Here is a 21,128-nt window from a genome sequence, read left to right as displayed (position 1 = left end):
TTTCCACAAATTTAGAAAAAATTGCCATTACCATCACCTGCAAAACAAGCCCCATTTTTACAAGTCTCTGTCTTCAACTTTTGGGAAAGAAGAAAGCGAAGGCAGAGCGACACAAAACGGAATAAACATTGAGGCCTACAACACATTGACAATTACATCATTCGCCCAGATTATCTGAACTTCTTATTCCGCATCAACACATGGAACGCCAGGAATTCAAAAGAAGAGCTAAAGAGACACTTTTGAAAAGTTAAGAAAATGTCCAGCAAGAGAGAGATATGATACGGCGGCAGAGACAGGACCAAAAGCTTGTTCCCTTTTTTTCCAGTCGATCTGACTAGATCCGATCATGATCTGCACCCGGTCAGCGACGTCGTTCAGGGGTCCAGTGCGGCGCACTAGGGCTGAAATGCGCCGAGACCACCCTTGAATTGAGAAGCTCCAACATAGGCGTGTAAGTCACACATCTCGGTGCCTTGTATTGATTGATCGAAGCACCCCTAGAGATTGCATAGTCCATGAGCTCCTCAAATGTACCATTTTTCACCACCCTTATCTCTAGAGGCCCAATGGAGTTATCTGCCACCCGGCATTGCCGGTACACGGTGTTGAGACATTCTTCCATGGCGAGGCAACACCGGTTGAGTACCTCATTAGGAGGTGCTTTGTTTGGCTCCTTCGCAAGCAGTTCCCAATAGATGACGTAGTGCCCTGGGATGGTCTTCGTGTCGGCGTAGCTTGTGTACTCGACCACACTAGTGTTAAACTCGCGGAGGAGCGCCGACGCACTCTCCACAGCCTTCTGGAGCTCCGACTCATCCGTCTTGTCTGAGTCGATGCTCAAGAGCACATTCTTCCGCCGCACGAAGCGGAACTGTGGGGCAGCGTTGTGGAAGCCTGTGACTTGGAGGATATCACCGACCCGGTACCGGCAGAGGCCTGGATAGGTTGTGATGACAAGCTCGTACTCCTTCCCAACCTCGACATCTGCCAGGTCGATGAGTCGGGGAGGGGAGTCCCGTGACAGGGGAGGGGCCGACGGGTCATGGGGGAGGAACTCAAAGTATCCCATGTTCGGCATGATCGTGTACGAAACCTCTGAGGGCTTGCACATGGGTTTTAGGTTTAGCCCAAAGTAGCATTCGGATGAGGCATACATAGTGCATGCCATGGGCAAGCCACCACTATAATATTCCAGGGTTGGTATGTATTGAGCCATAGCCCCAGTCACGATCACATCCAAGTACTTAGTGTTGGGCCAAATCCTAGTTATGATCCGATCCCAATTTTCGCCAGAACATTCCTTTCGAATGAACTCGGCAAGGTCCGGTTTAGGACTCACGATCTTGGACATACACTCCCGGATGGCGGGGTCAGTGACCTTAGGGTTTAGGGAGCCGGTGGCGATGTCGTGGGCTAGCTGCTCCCAGTTGAGCTGGAGGAACTTGATGGCACGGAGAAGGCCGGAGGCGAACACGGCACCGACGCGGAGAACCTCCTCACGCATGAGGAGGCCGTAGAGCATCTGGGTGTACATGCTCTGGAAGGAGTCTGGGCAAAGGATGGCCTCGTTCGGGCTTGTGTAGACATTGTATGGGTCGTACGGACGGGTCTTGAAGTGCTCGCTCTTGTAGTAGCTCGTGAGCACCGGGCGCGCCACTAGGCCGCCCGGCGTCTTAGTCTCCGCCTTGATGAAGAGGAAGTAGAGGCCCTTGCCCTTGTCCAGCCCAGGCACATAACTGCACATCAACAACAACAAAAATAAAAAAAAAATAAAAAAAACTTCAGATGTCCCTTCCAAAATAACTTGATTAGTTATAAGAGGAATGTTATTTTGATTTATTGTACAAGACAATATCATTTTATACTCGCGTTTCACTGTAGATGGTCTCAAGGCGAAAGGGATCCACTACCAAAAGAACCATGGGGATCTTCTTGGGGAGATACTTGCAAAAAAGTGCAAACTTAAAAAAGTACAGCACCCGCCATCATTTCTTTATTATTAAATTCTCGTTCTGGAAACATTCTGGCCATAGCCGCCATCATTTGTTTTTAGGCAATACTCACAGGTTCATGACCGGCATGAGGAGACTATAGAGTAGTTGGCGACGGTCCAGCTCCTCTTGAATGGTCGGCATCAGCTTTCTCTCTCCAGCCGAAGTACCCGAACTGCGAATATGCGCACTCATTATTATATGCTCAAATCTATTTTAAGGCCATCATCTTCTATAGATAGAAAGGACATAAAATAAACAGATTCCGAGCTTCTTTTCCCCCTTTAAATTACTAGGATCAACGTATAGCGGACGCGATATCAAAGGAAAAAAGGGGAAAAAAATAAACTCAGCGGTTCAATGAAATTGCACCTGGTGAGGAACTCAGAGATGGGCTGAGAGCACAGGATGTTGGAACGGTCGCCACTGGCGATGCGCTGGATCTCGGGCTGGAGGTCCTCGTAGGTCACCACGGGGACCTTGGCCTTGAACGAGCCGCGGTCGGTGGCCCCGCCGAGCCTAAACCGGCTCAGGTACTCGGTCCCTGAGTTTCGGGTCAGGATCTCCCTGAGCACCCTCTCCTGGACCGAGTCCACGTTTTGGGTCATCTCCTCGATGAACCCGAGCGCCTTAGCGTCCTTCTCGCATGCCGGCGCGCCCATCGGAGACGGCATCACCGAGTTGGCCATGATGGAAGAGAGAGAGAGAGAGAGAGAGAGAGAGGCTTGTGTGTATTTGTGAAGAGAAAGAGGAGAGAGGTTTGTGTGTATTTGTGAAGAGAAAGAGGAGAGAGGCTCTTGGTGGTGGTGGGGCGAGTGCTGTGAGGAAACCATGCAAGGAGAAGGCTCCTATTTATACTGGCAAGGTGCGTGGAGATGGGCACGTAAGAGCCGAGTGGAATAGTGGTTTTCCGGAAGGGAACGGCAGCGGCAGCGGGCCCCCCCGGCGACATCAAATATTTGTGTCGGACAGTTGTCCCCGCCCGGGGGGAGCTGGGGCCCGCGACAGGTCATCTTGCGCCGGGTCGCCCCGACATGCGGGGCCCGGGTGTCGGCCACGTCAGCTGCGGGGTCCTTGTATGTACGCGTCAGCGTCCTCCCTCCCCCCCCCTCTCTCTCTCTCTAGCCACACGGGCCTTTCTTGCAGGGGAGCTTGTTGGTCTCGAGGCAACATACGTCAGCGAAAATTAGGGATTCCTTGAGATAATTTCCTAGGTTAGAGCGTGATGTTTTGATAATTTTATTGATTCCTCGTATACATAATCGATTAAAGATATACACGCAATCTCGAAATATATGAGGAAATCGATAGAATTATTACAATATTTCGATCGTAAGAAAAATTATTTTAAAAAGATTTGAACAATCAAGTGAAGATATATGCCTCATTTTCGAAGATATGAAAAAATCAATAGAGTTCTTCTCATGCAGGAAATTATCCTAGGGAATCTTTGATGATCACTGACAACAATGATGGCCGCCGGCTAACAAACGAGAGATCGAGAGAGGGAGACGGGCACGGAAGCAGTGTAAAATCTTTTCTTTGGTCCTGTTGCGTATGAGAGAGAACACTAGGACCGTGCGGGCTTTTCTATGATTTTGTTCTTCAGTTGGTTACATGGGCTCTTTTGTTCTTTTGCAATTATTAAGCGGGTGTCTAATCATATAGACAGGCACATCTTTGTCTTGTGCTGATGAGGATATCTATCTCCCATATCTATAGAATACATACATCTGCCACGTTTGGCCATCGCTTAGCTACTTGATGAATCCAAACGTGCCGCACGATATCTTGTTGGGGTTTTGACAAGTTAGATCGATCTCATTCGTTCAAGTAATTCACTGAAATTGATTAGTTTGCGAAGGATGGGTTTGTGTCTTAAATATATCATCAATTGGTCTTGAATTCCCTTGTCAAATTGTGGTGAGGTATGATGAGGAGCTCACCCGATGGGTAGTTGGGTCTATCATTGGCATTGAAAACTTTATATTTGGGCAGTAAATAAGATAGATTCCAATCTAGTCCAAACACTTTTTGGCAATACAAAACATCAAAAGTTTTTCAATCTATTCAATGACAGTTGAGAGAATTATCATGTCGAATCAAAACTTTCGATTCTTGCTCATATCAAAACTTGATTTGGAGCTTAGTATATTAAGTTTAACTATGAAGATTACTATGATTATGTACTCCCGGAGAACTACAACTTGGCGTTTTGACCAAGGATGATAATGAACAAATTCTTTAATAAGGTCATGTTTTCTTTGAAGAAACACAAGGAAATATTTAAAGATGATGGTACTGTGTAAGACATGAAAATAGTGGTAAGTGGAGAGAGGGACGCAACCTTCAGATTAAGCTCTTTCAAATTTTATATGTATTCTCTCTCTCTCTCTCCCTCCCTCCCTCCTCTGATTTGATTTATCCTTAATGTGAAGCTGTTCTTTTTCTTCCACCCCTTCTCATCTACGCAGGTTTTTATTTATTTATTTTTTATTATTATTACATTCAATTTCTCTACACCATTTGTTTACATAGTTTGACCAAGTTTTTCTTAAACGATGTCTTCGTTCATTTCTCCAGCGTATCAATTTCGCATGATGAGCCGACAGCCGCCTAAGAATTATCGACACAATGCAAAGCAACGCAATAACGACCATTTCTTTGCGTTGGTTAAATTAATGCACAAATTTTTATCTAATAAAAAAGAACCCTATTCTGTGAGAATAAAGAATGATAAACGGCTGGATTCGGTTTTTCTCCGGTACATGAGGGATGGAACTATTAGGGTTTTTCATGGGAAGGTCGTCCATGGTGGTGGCAGAGATCACGTGGACGTGACCTGATTTTTATATCTCGCAGGAAAAGAATTCGTTGCGGGGATGATCGTTTCCGTTTTGTACTCCTTCTTCATGTCACGGTTCGCGATCCGATTCAATATAAGACGGAGAAGAAGCGGGTGGTGGTTGAAGCTTTTGCATTTGCTGCTGCGTCATCTGACAGTTGCTTTCCAATCCCTGGCTCTGCTCCTTCACCATCTTTCTGGAAATGACTGGGACGACAATATCTGATTGCAATATCTTAATGGGTTTTTTTTTTTTCTTTTCATCGCTTGTTAAAGTTTATCTTCCCAAGAAAAATAATCGCCCTCGAAAAAAAAAAAAAAAAAAAAAAACCAAGATCATATAGACATCCATGGAATCCCGAGGCACATGAGGTAACAACATCTAGGGTTAGCTATTATTTCTCGAGGAGCAAGTTAGAATGTCCTTGTCGATATTGAAAAGATGGGCAGAGGAGAGTTAAATAACAGGAATTTAATTAACATATATACATATTTATTAATATATGTCACTCTCGCTACATATGCTCCATGCAGAGTGGTCCAGCCGGAAGTTGGTTTTGCTCAACAGTAGGATGTGGTTAGAATAATTTGAAATTCACATGGAGGTTGCTATGTTTCTTATGTGTGTGTATATCTTTATATGATGGAATAATAAAAAATATTCAAAAAGTTTTAAATATATTACATATGTACTAATTCAATTCCAAGCATTTTAATTGTACTAATTTAGTTATAAATTTTTTCACATTAATTTTAGTTCAATTTATCCGGCCAATTTAAGCCGGAAATCACAAATGTGAATATTAACAATTTCAAGTGACACGGTTAGCGCAAATATACATATTTTTAATAATATTTTATAAATTTTTAGAATTTGATTAAATTAAAAGGATTTTTTTTTTTTTTTATCAATTCCCCCAAATGAGAATAGATACATTGAATGTACTGAGAAAGAGACATTGATTGACGCACACATAGAATGTGCATTCCTTTTTCCAATCTCCAATTCCTCGAGCTCGTCACATTGGTTCAACTTTTTCCGTATCACTGCTACAACAACTCTAACTCACTGTACGATAATGCAAACGCGAAGTACATGTAGATTGTCATATACATATCTACTTATGCTTAAGCATATGCGCCCGCCCGTGCATGTGATGTGACCACTTTCGTGTTCAAATTTGTCAATCACTGGGCAAAGTCTTTCGAGGCGTGAGGTTGAAAAGCTCCTGTCGGTGCCAAACCCTGAGTGCCCAACTTGGCGCGATGTGTCAATCGGTACATGCTCAGCGACATTCTCGCGCTAATAATGACTCGGAATCTCAAAGATGTTGCTCCATTTCTGGCATGAATGTCCCTCCATTTCACCGCCAACGTATTCACACGGTAAAATCAGACGAAGGATCTTTTCTCTTTAGTTGTTTCCGTGACGAGAGGATTTGGCGTTTTCCAATCACGCACGGACGTCTGCTCAAATTTGGGATCGGAAAGCTGGTTCATCGGCAACGTGCACCGTGACAGCCACTAGAGAGAAGGCCCACACGAAAAGTTGCCGAGATGTGACAACTACCTGTCAATCTGCACCGAACGTGAACCAGATCGATTGCGACCGTCATCGCCGGCAGACGTGATCAATTGCCGTGACCAAATCGATCCCAGTTGGATAAATAGCAGTTAATGCGTGCTTCATTTTTAAGATAATGGTCTCCGCATTTGTGAGTAAGATCTAAAGTTAGTGTTACGTTTCTGTTTGGCATATGGTGGAACCTAAATCAGAGTTCTCATATAATTTCTACTTCCAAGAAAAGAAAAAGACAGGCTTGAAGGACTGAAACTCTTGTAGCTAGTAGAGTTTATTAAGTCCTTTTTTTTTTCCCGAACATCCTCAGAAAAGACAATTTCAGTTGTAAATTATCATTTTTATCTCCCGATTTTGTAATCAAAACTAATTAACGATGGGGAGCCAACTTCATGCAAAAGTTACTCTTTGTAATTAATATATTTCACGAACCGAGATCATAGTATCGGCTATATCACCTACAAATGTATGTGCATAATAATACTTCTCGTAAGGCTTAGACTGTTTCGATACCGCATGTCGTCCCTTAGTTAATCGTTCATGGTCTTTCTTTTGTGGAATTCAGAATCATTGTATGACGAAATCTACACAAAACTAGAAATCGAGATCATGACCACATCAAATGTCTACAACGTCCCTTGTTGGGAACTTCTTTACGTTCACGCTTCGGCCCGTGTTATTGCTCACCCCTCGTGCACATTTGAAACATATGTTACGTAAAATAGGAGGTTTAACAAGAAGAAAGGACTCCGCATTGTCTGTCCATTTGTGACATAAAAAAAATTTATAGGCCAAGATCAATGAACAGACATAAATAGCGTACATTTATCCAATCGTTGTCCTTGGACGTTGACAAATTTAGCCATTTGCCGCTAGGAGATCTGATGCGCGCCAATAATTGTGCTCTTCTTGGTGATATCGCAATCTTATGCTTTGGCAAAGTAGATAGCGAGGTGTTGCTTGTAAAAAAAAAAAAATTCAACTTAGAACTATAAACCAATAGGTAAAGAGAGACCATATGAATATACTGAGAATATAGCACTTTTTGTCAAGTGATGTGGGACTATACTGTAACACTTCCTCCCACGAGCAGCTGAATTAGGAGTGAAAAGTGGAACTTGATTGATGGGGGGTGGACGCACATATTTGAAAGGAATATCAATGATTCTAATATCATGTTCGAAAGTTCAACTCAAAAGCTTAAACTAAGAGAGACCATATGAATATAAATAGTATATTCTAACCGTTGTTAAATGATGTGAGACACTTTTTTGACATCGCCTAACTTTCTAAGTCTTGTACTGTGATAGTACAGAAGGTTAGGCGAACACTAGTTTGCATTAATTGCGTTATGCGATGATCAGAAGTGCACAAGGCAGCAGTGAATAGGATATATCTAAATAGAACATAATTCTTTTGAGAGTTTTAATCCAAGTGTTGAAGTTTAAGGTGACCCGAATTTACAAGGTACAAAGACCAATTAAATTGTTCGAGGTTCCAAATTAGGTTTTCTTGATGTATCTCTGATGGAGGGTGAGATTAGTGGATTGAAGAACTAAAATGCCGAGGGACGTGGATTTGCGATAAGTAAAAGGACAGGAAATAAAATCACAAAAAGAAATATGAATATCTCTATATCTTGATATATAAAAGTACAATTTTTAAGAAATTAACATCTCTTTATTCTAGGACCTCCTGAATCAGCAAGGTCGAGTAATTATACAGTTGGCATTATCAGTAACAAAATAGGTTTTAAGTTTGAAAATTTTGGCACCAGTGAGGACACAGTAGGTTTTTTCGTGGAAAGGTACATGGTACCCCTGTAAATGTAGTTTGAATAAAAATTTTGTTTAACCATTCATGAAATTCTATTTTATGTTCTAAAATACACGTCTAGATACGTTGAGCCCAAGGCATTGACCCAATTCCATCTCTCTCTCTCTCTCTCTCTCTCTCTCTCTCTCTCTCTCTCTCTCTCTCTCTCTCTCTCTCTCTCTCTCTCTCTCTCTCTCATTGTGGTTGCCGCAAACCTGATTCAGTGACCTCGGATATGTGGTCCTCCTCCTCCATAGACAACCTCCGATCTTGTATAGATAGAGAGAGAGAGAGAGAGAGAGATGCAATGGGAAGGCAATGATCTACTATGTAGATTTGCTCCCTAAAATTAAAAAGATTCACTTCCAATCAAAACAAGAGGTGCACAAAATGGTTACGATAAAGTCTTTGTTCTTTCAGATGACCGGCGGTCCAATACATTGTATTAGTCAAATTATCTACACAACGCAGGTGTTTCGAACTGTCAAAACCCTAGGATGGTCTTTGTCTCTCTGTCCCTTAGCAAGGATGGTTCCCATGCATTTTTTTTCTTCTGACGCCAATAGGCTAGGGTTTGGTGCCTTCTGCAGTTTTTTACGAATCCTCTCTCAAGATTCTTTCCAGCGATTCTAAGCTGGTCCCAATAATTGCCGCCGGCCGTTCCGTTTGCTGACATTATCGTCTAACGCTGGATTTATAATAGACATTAGAAGGTGATTTCCAGATCCCCCTCCGCATTAGGAGAGGTGTGTCGTATTTTGCGAATCATTACAATTATTTTGGAGAGTTTATGTCGATTGGGAAAAGGTTTGTCAAACGATGAGATGAGGTTCTTGTTGTTTTTCTGTTATTCTAGTTATATATTCCACAGCATCAATGACGTAGAAGCAATCGGGCTCTCTACAGTCAAAGAAATGACAGACAAGATTGAATTGACCTTGTTTTTTTTTGTTCGGCTCACGCGAAGGTGGCCATAAAATATATGCTACTCCAAGACCTGATTCCAAACGTTAACCCCTCAACCGGAGCTGATGAGCAACATCAAACTAATGAAGGATGGAAATTTAAAAAAAAAAAAAAATTCAAGTTAAACAAAAATAGGGATCAATTATGTTCATTTGAGTAATAGTCATCCACGAATGTATATCTACTGGAGAAGGTATTACTCTAATATTATCTTTAATGATTTAACAGTACATCTCCTAAAGGATATTTGGAGTAATCATATAAGGAGATGATTATTTGAGAGTCTATATTCAATTATGAGTCACTCGACATAATTTTTCCCATTTGATATGGAATTCGAAACGTCATAGTTCAAGTTTTAATAATGCCAATATATTCATGGTTTTATCAAACAATTTAATTTATATGCATGTATGGTATTATTGAAGGCCTTTACTTCAATTCGGTTAATGCGCTTCGACAAAATAGAATATTGAGAATGCTTGTTCAAAGATCTACAAACTACTCATCATATTTAAAAACATACTATGCATGGTTTCTCATTTAGAATTTGAGTCCGATCTATATTTTCCTTTTAGAATATGTTTGTTTCGCATAAAATCAATCACTTGGAAAACATTTAAATAGAAATCGGGCTCTCTACAGTCAAAGAAATGACAGACAAGATTGAATTGACCTCGTTTTTTTTTTTTTCGGCTCACGCGAAGGTGGCCATAAAATATATGCTGCTCCAAGACCTGATTCCAAACGTTAACCCTCAACCGGAGCTGATGAGCAACATCAAACTTATGAAAGGATGGAATTTTTTTATTTTTTTAAATTCAAGTTAAACAAAAATAGGGATCAATTATGTTCATTTGAGTAATAGTCATCCACGAATGTATATCTACTGGAAAAGGTATTACTCTAATAGTATCTTTAACGATTGAACAGTAAATCTCCTAAAAGATATTTGGAGTAATCATATAAGGTGATGATTATTTGAGAGTCTATATTCAATTATGAGTCACTCAACATAATCTTTCCCATTTGATATGGAATTCAAGATGTCATAGTTCAAGTTTTAATAATGTCAATATATTCATGGTTTTATCAAACAATTTAATTCATATGCCTGTATGGTATTATTGAAGGCCTTTACTTCAATTCGGTTAATGCGCTTCGACAAAATAGAATATTGAGAATGCTTGTTCAAAGATCTACAAACTACTCATCATATTTAAAAACATACTATGCATGGTTTCTCATTTAGAATTTGAGTCCGATCTATATTTTCCTTTTAGAATATGTTTGTTTCGCACAAAATCATTTACTCAGAAAACATTTAAATAGAAATTGATTGTTTGTATCACTTAAGAAATATTAATCAATGAAGAATGCTTTCATAAATTCTATGCCGAAACATTTTCGTGAATGATGTAAATAGTTTTTCTTAGTTTATTTTAATAATCGATGAATCGATCATTTTTTTAAAAATATTTTTTAAATGATTGATTTATCATAAAAACAGATCCATCCGGTGTTCTTAATTGACTTGTTAGCTGTTCCATCTAGATAAAAACTAGAAAAAGTCTACAATACATGTAGGGCTCCATGGGAACAAGGATGCTCCACTTGTAATGTATTCTGGCAACATAAAGCTAACTTGTTTCTTTGGAAAAACATCACATGTAATTGACTTTTACAAGGGACTTGGTCAATACGTTTGGCTAGGATTAAATTTTTGGATAATTTATCTTTTCCCCGAAAATAATGTCACTTGAATCACCATCTAATTCTTGATAAAATGAAGTCTACTTTGGCCATTCCTTTCTTCCTCTCTTTCCGAATCAACGGGTAGGTGGAAAGGTCAATACCTTCTCGATTAAAACATTGGGTTGCTAGAGACATCCTGGGTTCTTTGAATTTATCCGATTGCATGCCGTAGTAAGACTGAAACTTGGTTGCTCTTTCACCTAATTATCTTGACATTGGCCTTCTTTGAACCATGAAACGTCAAGGGTAGACATACATGGAAGTCATGTTGTTGGAATTTCCTAGTTTTGCTTTGATTTCAGGGAGCTGTTTTGACAATCTCCGTGCATTTGGCTAAAAAGGAATCGTGCAGTATCAACTTACTAGTTGTCATAAATCAACTGAACCGATGAGATCAATTGAATACGGGAGACTCTTTATGCACCCATCAATAGTAAATCACGGTGACCTAACTTGGAAAATGAGAAGAATGACAAGACCCTGAAATCGCTTCGCTTCGACATTGCAATTATGACCTCTTTATATGTTCTCAAACCAAATCAGAGAAAATACAGTCTAACATACCATACCATGAATCTAGACAAAAAAAGGACCACGTAAAACATACACATAATTTGCTGAGGACGTGAATTATTTGCAGAATATATGATTTGTCGATGATGTCTCCATAATAAATGGAAAATATCTTTAACGGCCCAATTGAAACAATTATATTTGCTTTTGCAAGTTATTCGTACATTTTAGATAGGGAAAAAGCCATCAAAAATCCCAAATTTTGTCCAAAATGACAAATTTACCCCAAATTTTTTTTTTATGATATGAAAACCTCAAAATTTACTAACCGTAACACATTTACGCCAAACTTTTTTTCGTGATACAAAAAACCCTGAACTTGTATTGGTGTGACACATTTACCCTAAACTTTAGAACATTTTCGTCTTTTACTTTTTAAAATATTTTTCTTTTTCTTTTTTTCTTCTTCGTCTCTCTCCCTCCACCATGGCCGGCGGAGGGAAGAGAGAAAAAGAAAAAAAGCAAAATAAAAAAGAAAAAGGAAAAGGAAAAACATAAAAAAAAAGAAAAAGACGAAAATGCCCTTGGTGGGATGAATGTGTCATTATTAGCAAAGTTTGGGGTTTTTATGTCACAAAAAAAGTTTGTGATAAATTTGTCACATTGAGTAAAGCATGGGGTTTTTTGTAGCTTTTTCCCTTTTAAATATCATTATGAATGTGATCAATTTGGAATTGTTGTTTTTAGAAAAAATTTCAATTAAGGGCCTGAAATGGAACCGTTTTCTCAAAAAATAGCCTAAAATAGACATTGTATCAAATAAGAGCCTGAAGTAACTAATTAAGTCTCGAATAAGGGTTTCAACTTGAAAGCTAGTCAAATCTTATTTGCAGCTAGGGGTATTTTCATCTAAAGACATTTGTTTTTCTTTTCTTTCTTTTTTTCATTTTACTCACCTCCTTCTTGACAAATGCATCAGACTCCTCACACATGAGCTTGCACATGTGCAAAACAATTTAAACAATTTAGGAAAAGGAAAAAAACAAAAAGACATTCGAGAAGTTATGCACTTTTGCAAAACTGCAAATTGCATACATTAGTTTTGCAGCCTCCCCATTAGCAAACTTCAAAGCGCGTGCTCTACATTATGCAATTTTGCATCCTCACCCAAGAACTCATTGATTTTGGTATAAGTCAGTTTTTAAGTTATTCGCCACCACTCACCTTCTCCGATGATGATAATGAACTTGAGAATCAAGAAATATCCATCAGTGAGTTTTGTTTTTATTCAATTTGCTTGTAAAAACTTATTATGGCAATTAAAGTAACAATTTCATGCTCTCCCCACCAATGAAATTGCCTATGCCACGATAACTTTCACTCATAGCTTCTTGGGAATGTTTTATTAGGTCCAGGTTGGACTATTCATAACATTCATAGACATAGATTGCATTGAGGTGGAATATGTGGCTTCTTGAGAGGGTCCAATTGTGTCGTGCATGTTAGTTATTTTCAAAGGCTGCTGAATCATTTTGACTCGTGATTAAAGATACTCGCATTTGGTGGCGATTCGAATTAGATAACACTCAATCTAAAAAACGAATGACTCTAGTCTACACATGTTCAAACAAATTTGCCTCTCTAACTCCAAAATATTATCTACACAAATTTGAGAGAGAATAACAAGATGAAAAAAGTGCAAAATCGCTTAGAAAATCCCAAAACCATGTATTTCACTAAACAAATCAATGCACATGAGTATCATAGAGAATCCTCAAAAACCTCTAATAAATTTGGCTTAGGCACTTCAATCTGGCTTCTCCTCGCTAAGATCGATCATAGCTTGCATGAGCACCGATTTGAATTCAAGCATCGATGATAACGAGGGCAACAAGCTAATGGCTTACACCTCATCATGCTTTGTGCTTGACCACGACCACAAGATGTGGGGATCGAATCGAGCTGGGTGTCACATCTTGGTCCACTCGTGCTTAATCTAGGGCTTGGATTGACCTTCATCTTTCAACAAAGGTACTAGAATTGTTGTTGAGGGCAATGGCAAATGAAGTTGAGGGTGGTGATAGCTAATTCGGCAAGGAAGATAAAGATGGACTTTGGAGAACGCGATCTAAAGAGTGAAAAATGCGAAGGCATGATGATGATGAATAAAAGAAAGAGAACGAGAAAATAAATTAAAAAAAGAAGGAAATAAAGTATTTAGACAAAAATACCCCTAGATGCAAATAAGATTTGGTTGGCTTTTAAGTTAATGCCCTTATCTAAAACTAAATTGGTCACTTTAGGTTCTTATTTGAGACAATGTCTATTTTGGGTCATTTTTTTAGAAAACGATTCCACTTTAGGCCCTTAATTAAAATTTTCCCTTGTTTTTATGTAGGGAGAAGGACATTACAGTATCAAAAGATATTTATAGTGTTTACTTTAATGTCACAAGTTTTTTTTATTTTTTTGTCACTTAAATGCCAAATTTTTGAAAAGCGATATTTTCAATGTCAACTCCGATATGTTTGGTTGAAAATCTAACGTGGCATTTTTTTTATTAATATCAAGTTGACGTGGCATGCTGGAGGTTTGAATCAACATAAAAAGCCTAAATCAACATCCTTTAATTAGTTTCATTTACCTAAACAACCCAAAACAACGTCGTCACCAGTTTTGATAGATCGTCCTTCTCGTCGCCTTCGTTCGCGTCGTTCGTTCTCGTCGAATTGGGTGGCATCAAGCTTCAAGTTCCGAAATCTGGGTTCTTGGTCACGTGGCTGGTCCCTTGCAATTGGAACACATCGCTGCCTCCCGCGAATGGATCCGATGGGTAGAATCGGGACTTCCGGTTTGGTGGATTTTCTTCTTTTTCCCTTTGAGATTCTACCAGATCTTCGTGTGTGAGGCAAAACCAAGGTCTTGTCTTCGACTGTTGTGATCTCGGTGAAACGGATGGTGGTGCCTGGCGTGGTGGGCGGTGGCTCGAATGGACTGTTGAATTTAAAGTTAAATTGTGAGCAAATCGTGACAGAATGAGATGGATTCGTGACAAATAGAGATGATTTAATACTCTGCATACTATGTTTAAGCTGAGAAATACATTGAAATCAAGTCCGAAGTTTACGTTTTAAAAATGCCTAGCATGTGTTTGACTATTTGCTTGAAAGAGCTGATAAAGTTGTTTTCATGAAATCAATGTTCAAAATTAGGATTGTATATTCATGATTTCTTCCTTGATAGCTAAAACTATGTCTGACGTGATTCCCTATGGTCTTATGGCATGACCTTTTGATTCCCGGCCTTGACCGCAGATGAGCACCTACACTGGAGTCCTTGTCCATTTTCCTGGAGTCCTTGTCCATTTTCCAGCAATGCCCATGGTCCACACTTGTTATAGCTAGATGCTAATTAACATCGATATCGACACGCGACACGACACGACATAATACACCAACACATCTTTTCTTAAAAAAAATAGAGAATTTCAATACGTTGAAACACGTTATATATTAAATATATATTTTATATATAAATAATAAACTATTATTTAAATTAATCGATTCAAATTCACAAATAAATAAATAAATAAATAAATAAAATCATATAATAAATTTACACTAAAAACATTAATCCACAATTTATTAATATCCTTCATTATTTCAATTTGACAAATTCAACTCCATTTCAACAAATCCATAAAACTTGGAAAGAAAAAAACAAGTAATTAATATTATAGACTTGTGTGTCAGATGTGTCAAAAGAAAAAAGAAAAAACTTGAGAGTAAATTGTGTATTACGGAAAATGAGAGTGTGTACAACTTTTAGCACTTCTAGTCTTCTTCTCCCATTTTATGTCTATATATCGGGCACTCTGGCTAAACCATAGAAAATATGAAATTTGTTTGGGCGCATACTACAAAGTACAAAATAATCATATCAGAGAGGATTAGCTACACATTTTCAGGAACCGAAGTTCAAACGAAACAGATCATTGTATTTGTGGATGACTTTTACTTAGGCTGAACCTCAATTTCTTTCACTCAATGCGCATTAGATTGAGTTGCAATCAGCGTATTTTCCTTGACTAAACTTCAAATTCCTACGCTCGGTGCGCATTAGATTGAGTTGCAATCAGTGCATCTTCCCTAACTAAACTTCAAACTCCTACGCTCAATGCGCGTTAGATTGAATTGCAATCATCACATTCTCAATAAATCGATTTCACCAATCTAATTGCTTTAATGCGAATGGAATCTGTCGAAGGAACGAGTCACGCGTCTTACTTTGGCGAGCGAGTCGTAGACTTCTAGCACCTCAGTGGGAATTTGACAACTATTGCCGCACAGGCTGCGAACGATCCTCGGTGATACACTCCCCACAGCCTCGTATTCAGATCATGGGAAAAAAAGGTTGCGACGCCTAGTTACCTTTTTTCGAAAGAAAAATGGGTAATTTATTAGAACTGCGTAATTAAATATTCAAACAACGTCACAAACACATACAACAAACTAGTGTAACGTGGCTAAGGTTGTCACGGTCCAAGTCCCCAGTAGTAGACCACCACGTAATCACTAGGGATGTTGCCAATTCTAGGTTCATGCAAACGAAATCCGACCATCTTTTTCCTAAGGCTACAAAGTTTATAATTTTCTAGGGTCACCCCATCGAAGACTTTCCCCTTCACATCTTCCTAGAGATGGAATTAAAAACAAAACAAGAAGAAAGAATCGAACGATAGACACTAATTGACGTCTTAATCTGATTAGCCCTGATTTAGGTAGGCTTATCATTGCCCGGATATCGACGAGGTTTGACGTTGAGGCTGGAGACCGAGGGGGCCGACCCTAGGTTGTCGTCTGAGGAGGCCTGCCTCTCTAAGTCTCTAGCTCAGGATCTGCTGGTGGTATGTCTCTTGTATGGTCTAGGGCTATAAGGGGCCGACTTGATGGACTCATCACATCGACTCTCGTGCCAACAAAACTAAAAAATACATGAAATCTTTGACAATCGCCTTCAAAAGTGCAAAGCATATTATATACGCATCAACCTAGTCTATGCATATGCTCATCTTGCAATAATGTCATTTGATCTTGACTTACATTTTGCATCCGAATCCTAAGTGCTGAAAAAGAGGGGGTACAGTGCCTAAAAGCACCGATCATCGCCCGGTTGAGTTACTGCCTCACCAATGAGCTAATTAAACTCGAGCTGAATTAGGAGCTGCTCCCTTGACGCACACCGGTGTATTGCCTTCAGAAGTCATAGCGGTCAAACTTAATGAAACCGGAGTGCTTCGAGCCCGATTGAATTATGCTTATTTTTAGATGATTTTATGGAGAGCTATATGAGATTTCAAAATTCATGAAGTTGTTCAGGAAGTTTTCCTAGAGAACCATACCATACTTTGTTCTTTCCCTTTTGTCTATATTTGTTCTATTACTTTCTTTGGAGTTAAAGGGAAAGTCTTGAATTAGTAAAATGGAATCCAATCGATCCTACTTAACTAAGCATTGCACCTATGGCACAATGCAAAACATGATGCGAGGAGATAAAATTGATAAACCAGGTAAGCTCGTATAATTCTCACCAAAATGCAATTTACCCCCTTCACCTATCCCTAAGGGAAGCCCCATATATGTGCCAAACATGATGAGAGGAGATAAAATTGATAAACCAGGTAAACTCGTATAACTCTCATCAGAATGCAATTTACCCCCTTCACCTATCCCTTAGGGAAGCCCCATATATTATAAAGACTCGGGCTATTTGGTTCAACTTTGGGAAAATGAATTTACATTTCCCAAGTATCTTTGAATGAATAAGCATTTTGTGAAGACAAGAATGTTTGGATACTCATTTTATGTGTATATTTTGCAAAACAACTTTTAGGTGAAAAGAAAAAGGAATAAATAAAAAGAAAATAGAAAAAGGAAAATGAGATGCAACTACGTCGAAGAGGGCAAAATCGTGAGATAAACAGTTCGAGTTCGAGTTGCTGGTGGTGGCAATGTTTGTGATGGTGGGTAGGCGATTGGTGGTGGTGGTGGTTCTAGTGGTGGTAGGGTTGTGGCTTGCTTGAGGTTGCACAACCTCATGTGAGGCTTCTCGATGGCCAAGCTTCGTCAGTTGACTAGCAAATCCAAGAAGAAGACGATAAACAATATCTTTTGAGGGCAAAAGAGGAAAAGACGATTATCGATGAGGGCAATATTGAAAAGAAAAAAAATCATTAAACTTTCATTTAGAATTCCGAAAAAGCTAAAAACCAAATAAATCCCTATCTACTTTGGGCTTTCAGCATACATTTGGCCAATGAGGGGCCTCAGAATAATGAACCAAACACATAATATTTTTCCCAATGGGCTTTGGGGGCTCAAAGTCCCCTAAGAATGTTGAACCAAATGGAGCCTCAAAGGCAACTCCCTTCTAGCATTCTGCTGATAGATACTTGAGTACTTGAGCAATCTGCATTTTAACGTGAGACCACCAACCAAGTCGGAATGACACCTAGCGACTGGTCCGATATTTGAAAACCAAGATTGACTGAGCAGCGGTAAGTGCCGTCGAGGAAACAGACAGGTCAAATAAAGGAGAAACACCAGAAGAGATGCAAAAGATAGAGTTCTCTAGTTTTCCAACGATCCACGCCAGTTTTCAGACCAGTAAAGACCGATTAGTCGCAGAAGTGCCGTTATTACATTGAGGCTTAGAGAAAAGGTGTAAAAGCTCAGGTTTAAGTGCATTTAACAAAGCTAACTCTTCAACCCAAAAAGTGAATTATGCAGCTAAAACCATGCCATCATGCCATTTTCTGTTGATCCATCGAATTAAACCTATACAATACTCATTATTGGAAAGAAATAAATTTACTGAAATTCCAAGATGCCCAACTCAGGAACTATTTGTTTCTGAAACTCCGACAATTTATGAGCATAAATTAAGGAAGATGGAAAAATGACTAAAGGTTAACTGGTTGAACTTGAACCTACCTAGTTCTAAAGCATTCCAAAGTATTTTCTACAATAAACTAAAATTGAAACAGAAAAATGCTTGTCAAGAGAGTCACACGATGCATTCTACTTTTGAAAGTAGCCCCCCAGAAAGTATACTTCAGGATCCATATGGCTTAGCACCTCCTGTGCTAATTTAGAGGTGTCTTCAAGTACCTACAAGCAAACACAATGATAATGATCCATAACACCATTCCAACATAGATCAGCAGTTACGAGAAGAGAAGGGGGTGATTGTTAGGATCAACACTAATTTGAAAGTGTTCAGCTTCTTTCACAAAGGAAGCGTGACATATGTCTCAGAATTTTCTTGATGTTCTAGTGCAGTCCTGGCCTTAGCTCAGAAACAGAGCAATCTTTTTGAGCAGATGAAGACAGAGGTTCCTAAATAAGACAATTAATACAAATGGTGAAATGCACAGAAATGTTGCTTATCAGTAGCTACATCTTTTGATGCCTAGTATCTCCTTATACCAATCAAGAGCATTGATTAAACTTTAACATACATGACCTGCTCTTGGTGCTTCAGACATTGGTCTCGATAATAAATTAAATAACAGGATGTCACAATACAGCAGTTTCAGCTTCTGGAGACATTTTAGCATGCTCCAACTCTAAACTACACAAATGGGATACAGAAATTTCTAGGCTGGCTCCAGCAAACAACATGAGAGGTATCTCCTTACACCAATTAAAACATTGATTAAACTTGAACGTACGTGACCTGCTTTTGGTGCTTCAGACATTGGTTTCAATAATAAATTAAATACAGGATGTCACGGTAGAGCAGTTTCAGCTTCCAGAGACATTGTGGCATGCTCCAACTCTAAACTACACACAATGCGATACAAAATTTGTAGGCTGGCTCCAGCAAACAACCTGAGAGGTATCTCCTTACACCAATTAAAAGCATTGATTAAACTTGAACATACATGACCCGCTTTTGGTGCTTCAGACCTTGGTTTCAATAATAAATTAAATAACAGGATGTCACGGTAGAGCAGTTTCAGCTTACGGGGATATTGTAGCATGCTCCAACTCTAAACTACACACAATGCGATACAATATTTGTAGGCTGGCTCCAGCAAACAACCCGAGAGGTATCTCCTTACACCAATTAAAAATATTGATTAAATTTGAACATACGTGACCCACTTTTGGTGCTTCAGACATTAGTTTCAATAATAAATTAAATAACAGGATGTCACGGTAGAGCAGTTTCAGCTTCCGGAGACATTGTGGCATGCTCCAACTCTAAACTATACACAATGTGATGCAAAATGTCTAGGCTGGCTCTAGCAAGCTATATGAGAGGTATCTCCATGACATTTGCATCAAAAGGAGGGATGATGACCCCGGAGTCTTATGACAACAATGTGCATTGCGCACTAGTCAGCATATTCATGATACCATAGACAATCAAATTAAAATTGTTCTTGTTCTACCTCGACCAAAGAGAGAGTAGATGCGCATCTGTATTTCGATCCCTCATACCAGATGCCCTACAGAGATTTCATTGCAGTACCCTCCGATAAACCTCGGAACAAACATCTAGGGACTTTAAACAAAAGAATTTCTTCGAGGCTCACCACCTCAGGGTGGTCTCATAGATTTTTTAAACCCGTCCATTAGTGAGGAACAACTATGCAATTCAACCAACAGGAAAATCAAAGCTACAAAATCATTCCTTTAGCTACCAAGCCTAGGTTCCAACTCTCCCTCATGATTTTCCTTCGACCCTTTCCCGGTATAACCATTAACCCTCAAAATCCCCCGAACGTTTTTGCGCAATCCCTCGAATTCCTACCCGACTTTCGGCTTAACAACATATTCGGGGCTCACCCCCTTCACACCCGATAAACAAGATCGACGACACCAGACGCAATGCAACGATTCCGATCACCAGAACAGGACAGGGCACGGAGGGGGGGTAAAAGGGTCGGTCGTCATTACCCTGAGACAGCTCGCAGTAGGCGCGCGCTTCGAGCGAGATGTGGGAGGTGAGCCGGGACGAAGCCAGCGTGCTGTGGAGCGGCATCAGCGACTGGACGCATCCCAGCTGCCCCAAATTCCTTACCAAAACAAAACCACGGAGCACGAATTCATCCACTAGAAACCCAAAAACACAAGCTTTCACTGCGCGAGAGAAGAAGAGAACCTCGGGTTGGTGAAGAGAGGAGGGCGAGACGGGGGGCGGGGGACGCGAGAAGGCCGCACGCGGGGGAGGGACGAGGAGGACGAGCGGAGCGTGGAGGACCTCGCGGCCTGGATCAGCGACCTCGACAGCGATCCGTACCGAGCAGCCATTTCCTTCCCAGGGATGCGGGGGGGTTGGGGCGAGCAGTGGATGTTGGGGGAGGGAGAGAGGCTTTGGCTAGGGTTTAAGGAAAAGGGAAGGATTAAAGAAAAATTCGAAGGAAAATAAATATAGGAAAATGGGACAAAATGGGGGAAAAAAAAGGAACATAAAAAACAAAATTGGCCAATTGGCATGTGCCTGCCATTTTTGTTCTTTACCAAAAGCGAAAAAAAAAAAATGGAACAAAGAGGCTATGGTGCGTTTGGATGGGCATTTTAAAGCTCCATCCACGCCCCAAAGCTCTTTCACCCAAAAATGGGGTGTTTGGCAACCTCGGGCTTGAGGCCTT

The 21,128-nt window shown here is 39.9% G+C and overlaps 2 protein-coding genes across 2 annotated transcripts; both read right to left on the bottom strand.

The window, feature by feature from the left end:
• LOC104457371 (probable indole-3-acetic acid-amido synthetase GH3.1) lies at positions 1 to 2,802 on the bottom strand. The gene is made up of 3 exons (XM_010072313.3): positions 2,367 to 2,802; positions 2,068 to 2,169; positions 1 to 1,739 (listed from the first exon to the last, which is right to left on the bottom strand). The coding sequence occupies exons 1-3, from the start codon at positions 2,681 to 2,683 to the stop codon at positions 365 to 367; spliced, it is 1,794 nt and encodes a 597-aa protein (XP_010070615.2). The 5' UTR covers positions 2,684 to 2,802; the 3' UTR covers positions 1 to 364.
• A 15,518-nt stretch (positions 2,803 to 18,320) lies between these two features.
• Positions 18,321 to 20,854, bottom strand: LOC104457370 (protein NONRESPONDING TO OXYLIPINS 2, mitochondrial). The gene is made up of 3 exons (XM_010072312.3): positions 20,639 to 20,854; positions 20,434 to 20,552; positions 18,321 to 18,636 (listed from the first exon to the last, which is right to left on the bottom strand). Exons 1-3 carry the CDS (start codon positions 20,785 to 20,787, stop codon positions 18,629 to 18,631), a joined length of 276 nt encoding a protein of 91 aa, XP_010070614.1. The 5' UTR covers positions 20,788 to 20,854; the 3' UTR covers positions 18,321 to 18,628.
• Positions 20,855 to 21,128: the final 274 nt, after the last annotated feature.

Source organism: Eucalyptus grandis, chromosome 8, assembly GCF_016545825.1.
Source record: "Eucalyptus grandis isolate ANBG69807.140 chromosome 8, ASM1654582v1, whole genome shotgun sequence".
Lineage (NCBI taxonomy): Eukaryota > Viridiplantae > Streptophyta > Magnoliopsida > Myrtales > Myrtaceae > Eucalyptus > Eucalyptus grandis.
The sequence above is the reverse complement of the archived record's forward strand: the minus strand, read 5'-3'. Positions and strand labels throughout refer to the sequence as shown.

Excerpts from the sequence above, each read along its gene's own strand:
- LOC104457370 (XM_010072312.3), bottom strand. The coding sequence starts at position 20,787 with ATGGCTGCTCGGTACGGATCGCTGTCGAGGTCGCTGATCCAGGCCGCG. Across the intron at positions 20,553-20,638 it reads CCTCTCTTCACCAACCCGAG|GAATTTGGGGCAGCTGGGAT; the intron begins GTTCTCTTCTTC and ends TGTTTTGGTAAG.
- LOC104457371 (XM_010072313.3), bottom strand. The coding sequence starts at position 2,683 with ATGGCCAACTCGGTGATGCCGTCTCCGATGGGCGCGCCGGCATGCGAG. Across the intron at positions 2,170-2,366 it reads ATCTCTGAGTTCCTCACCAG|TTCGGGTACTTCGGCTGGAG; the intron begins GTGCAATTTCAT and ends GCATATTCGCAG. Across the intron at positions 1,740-2,067 it reads CTCATGCCGGTCATGAACCT|TTATGTGCCTGGGCTGGACA; the intron begins GTGAGTATTGCC and ends GTTGATGTGCAG.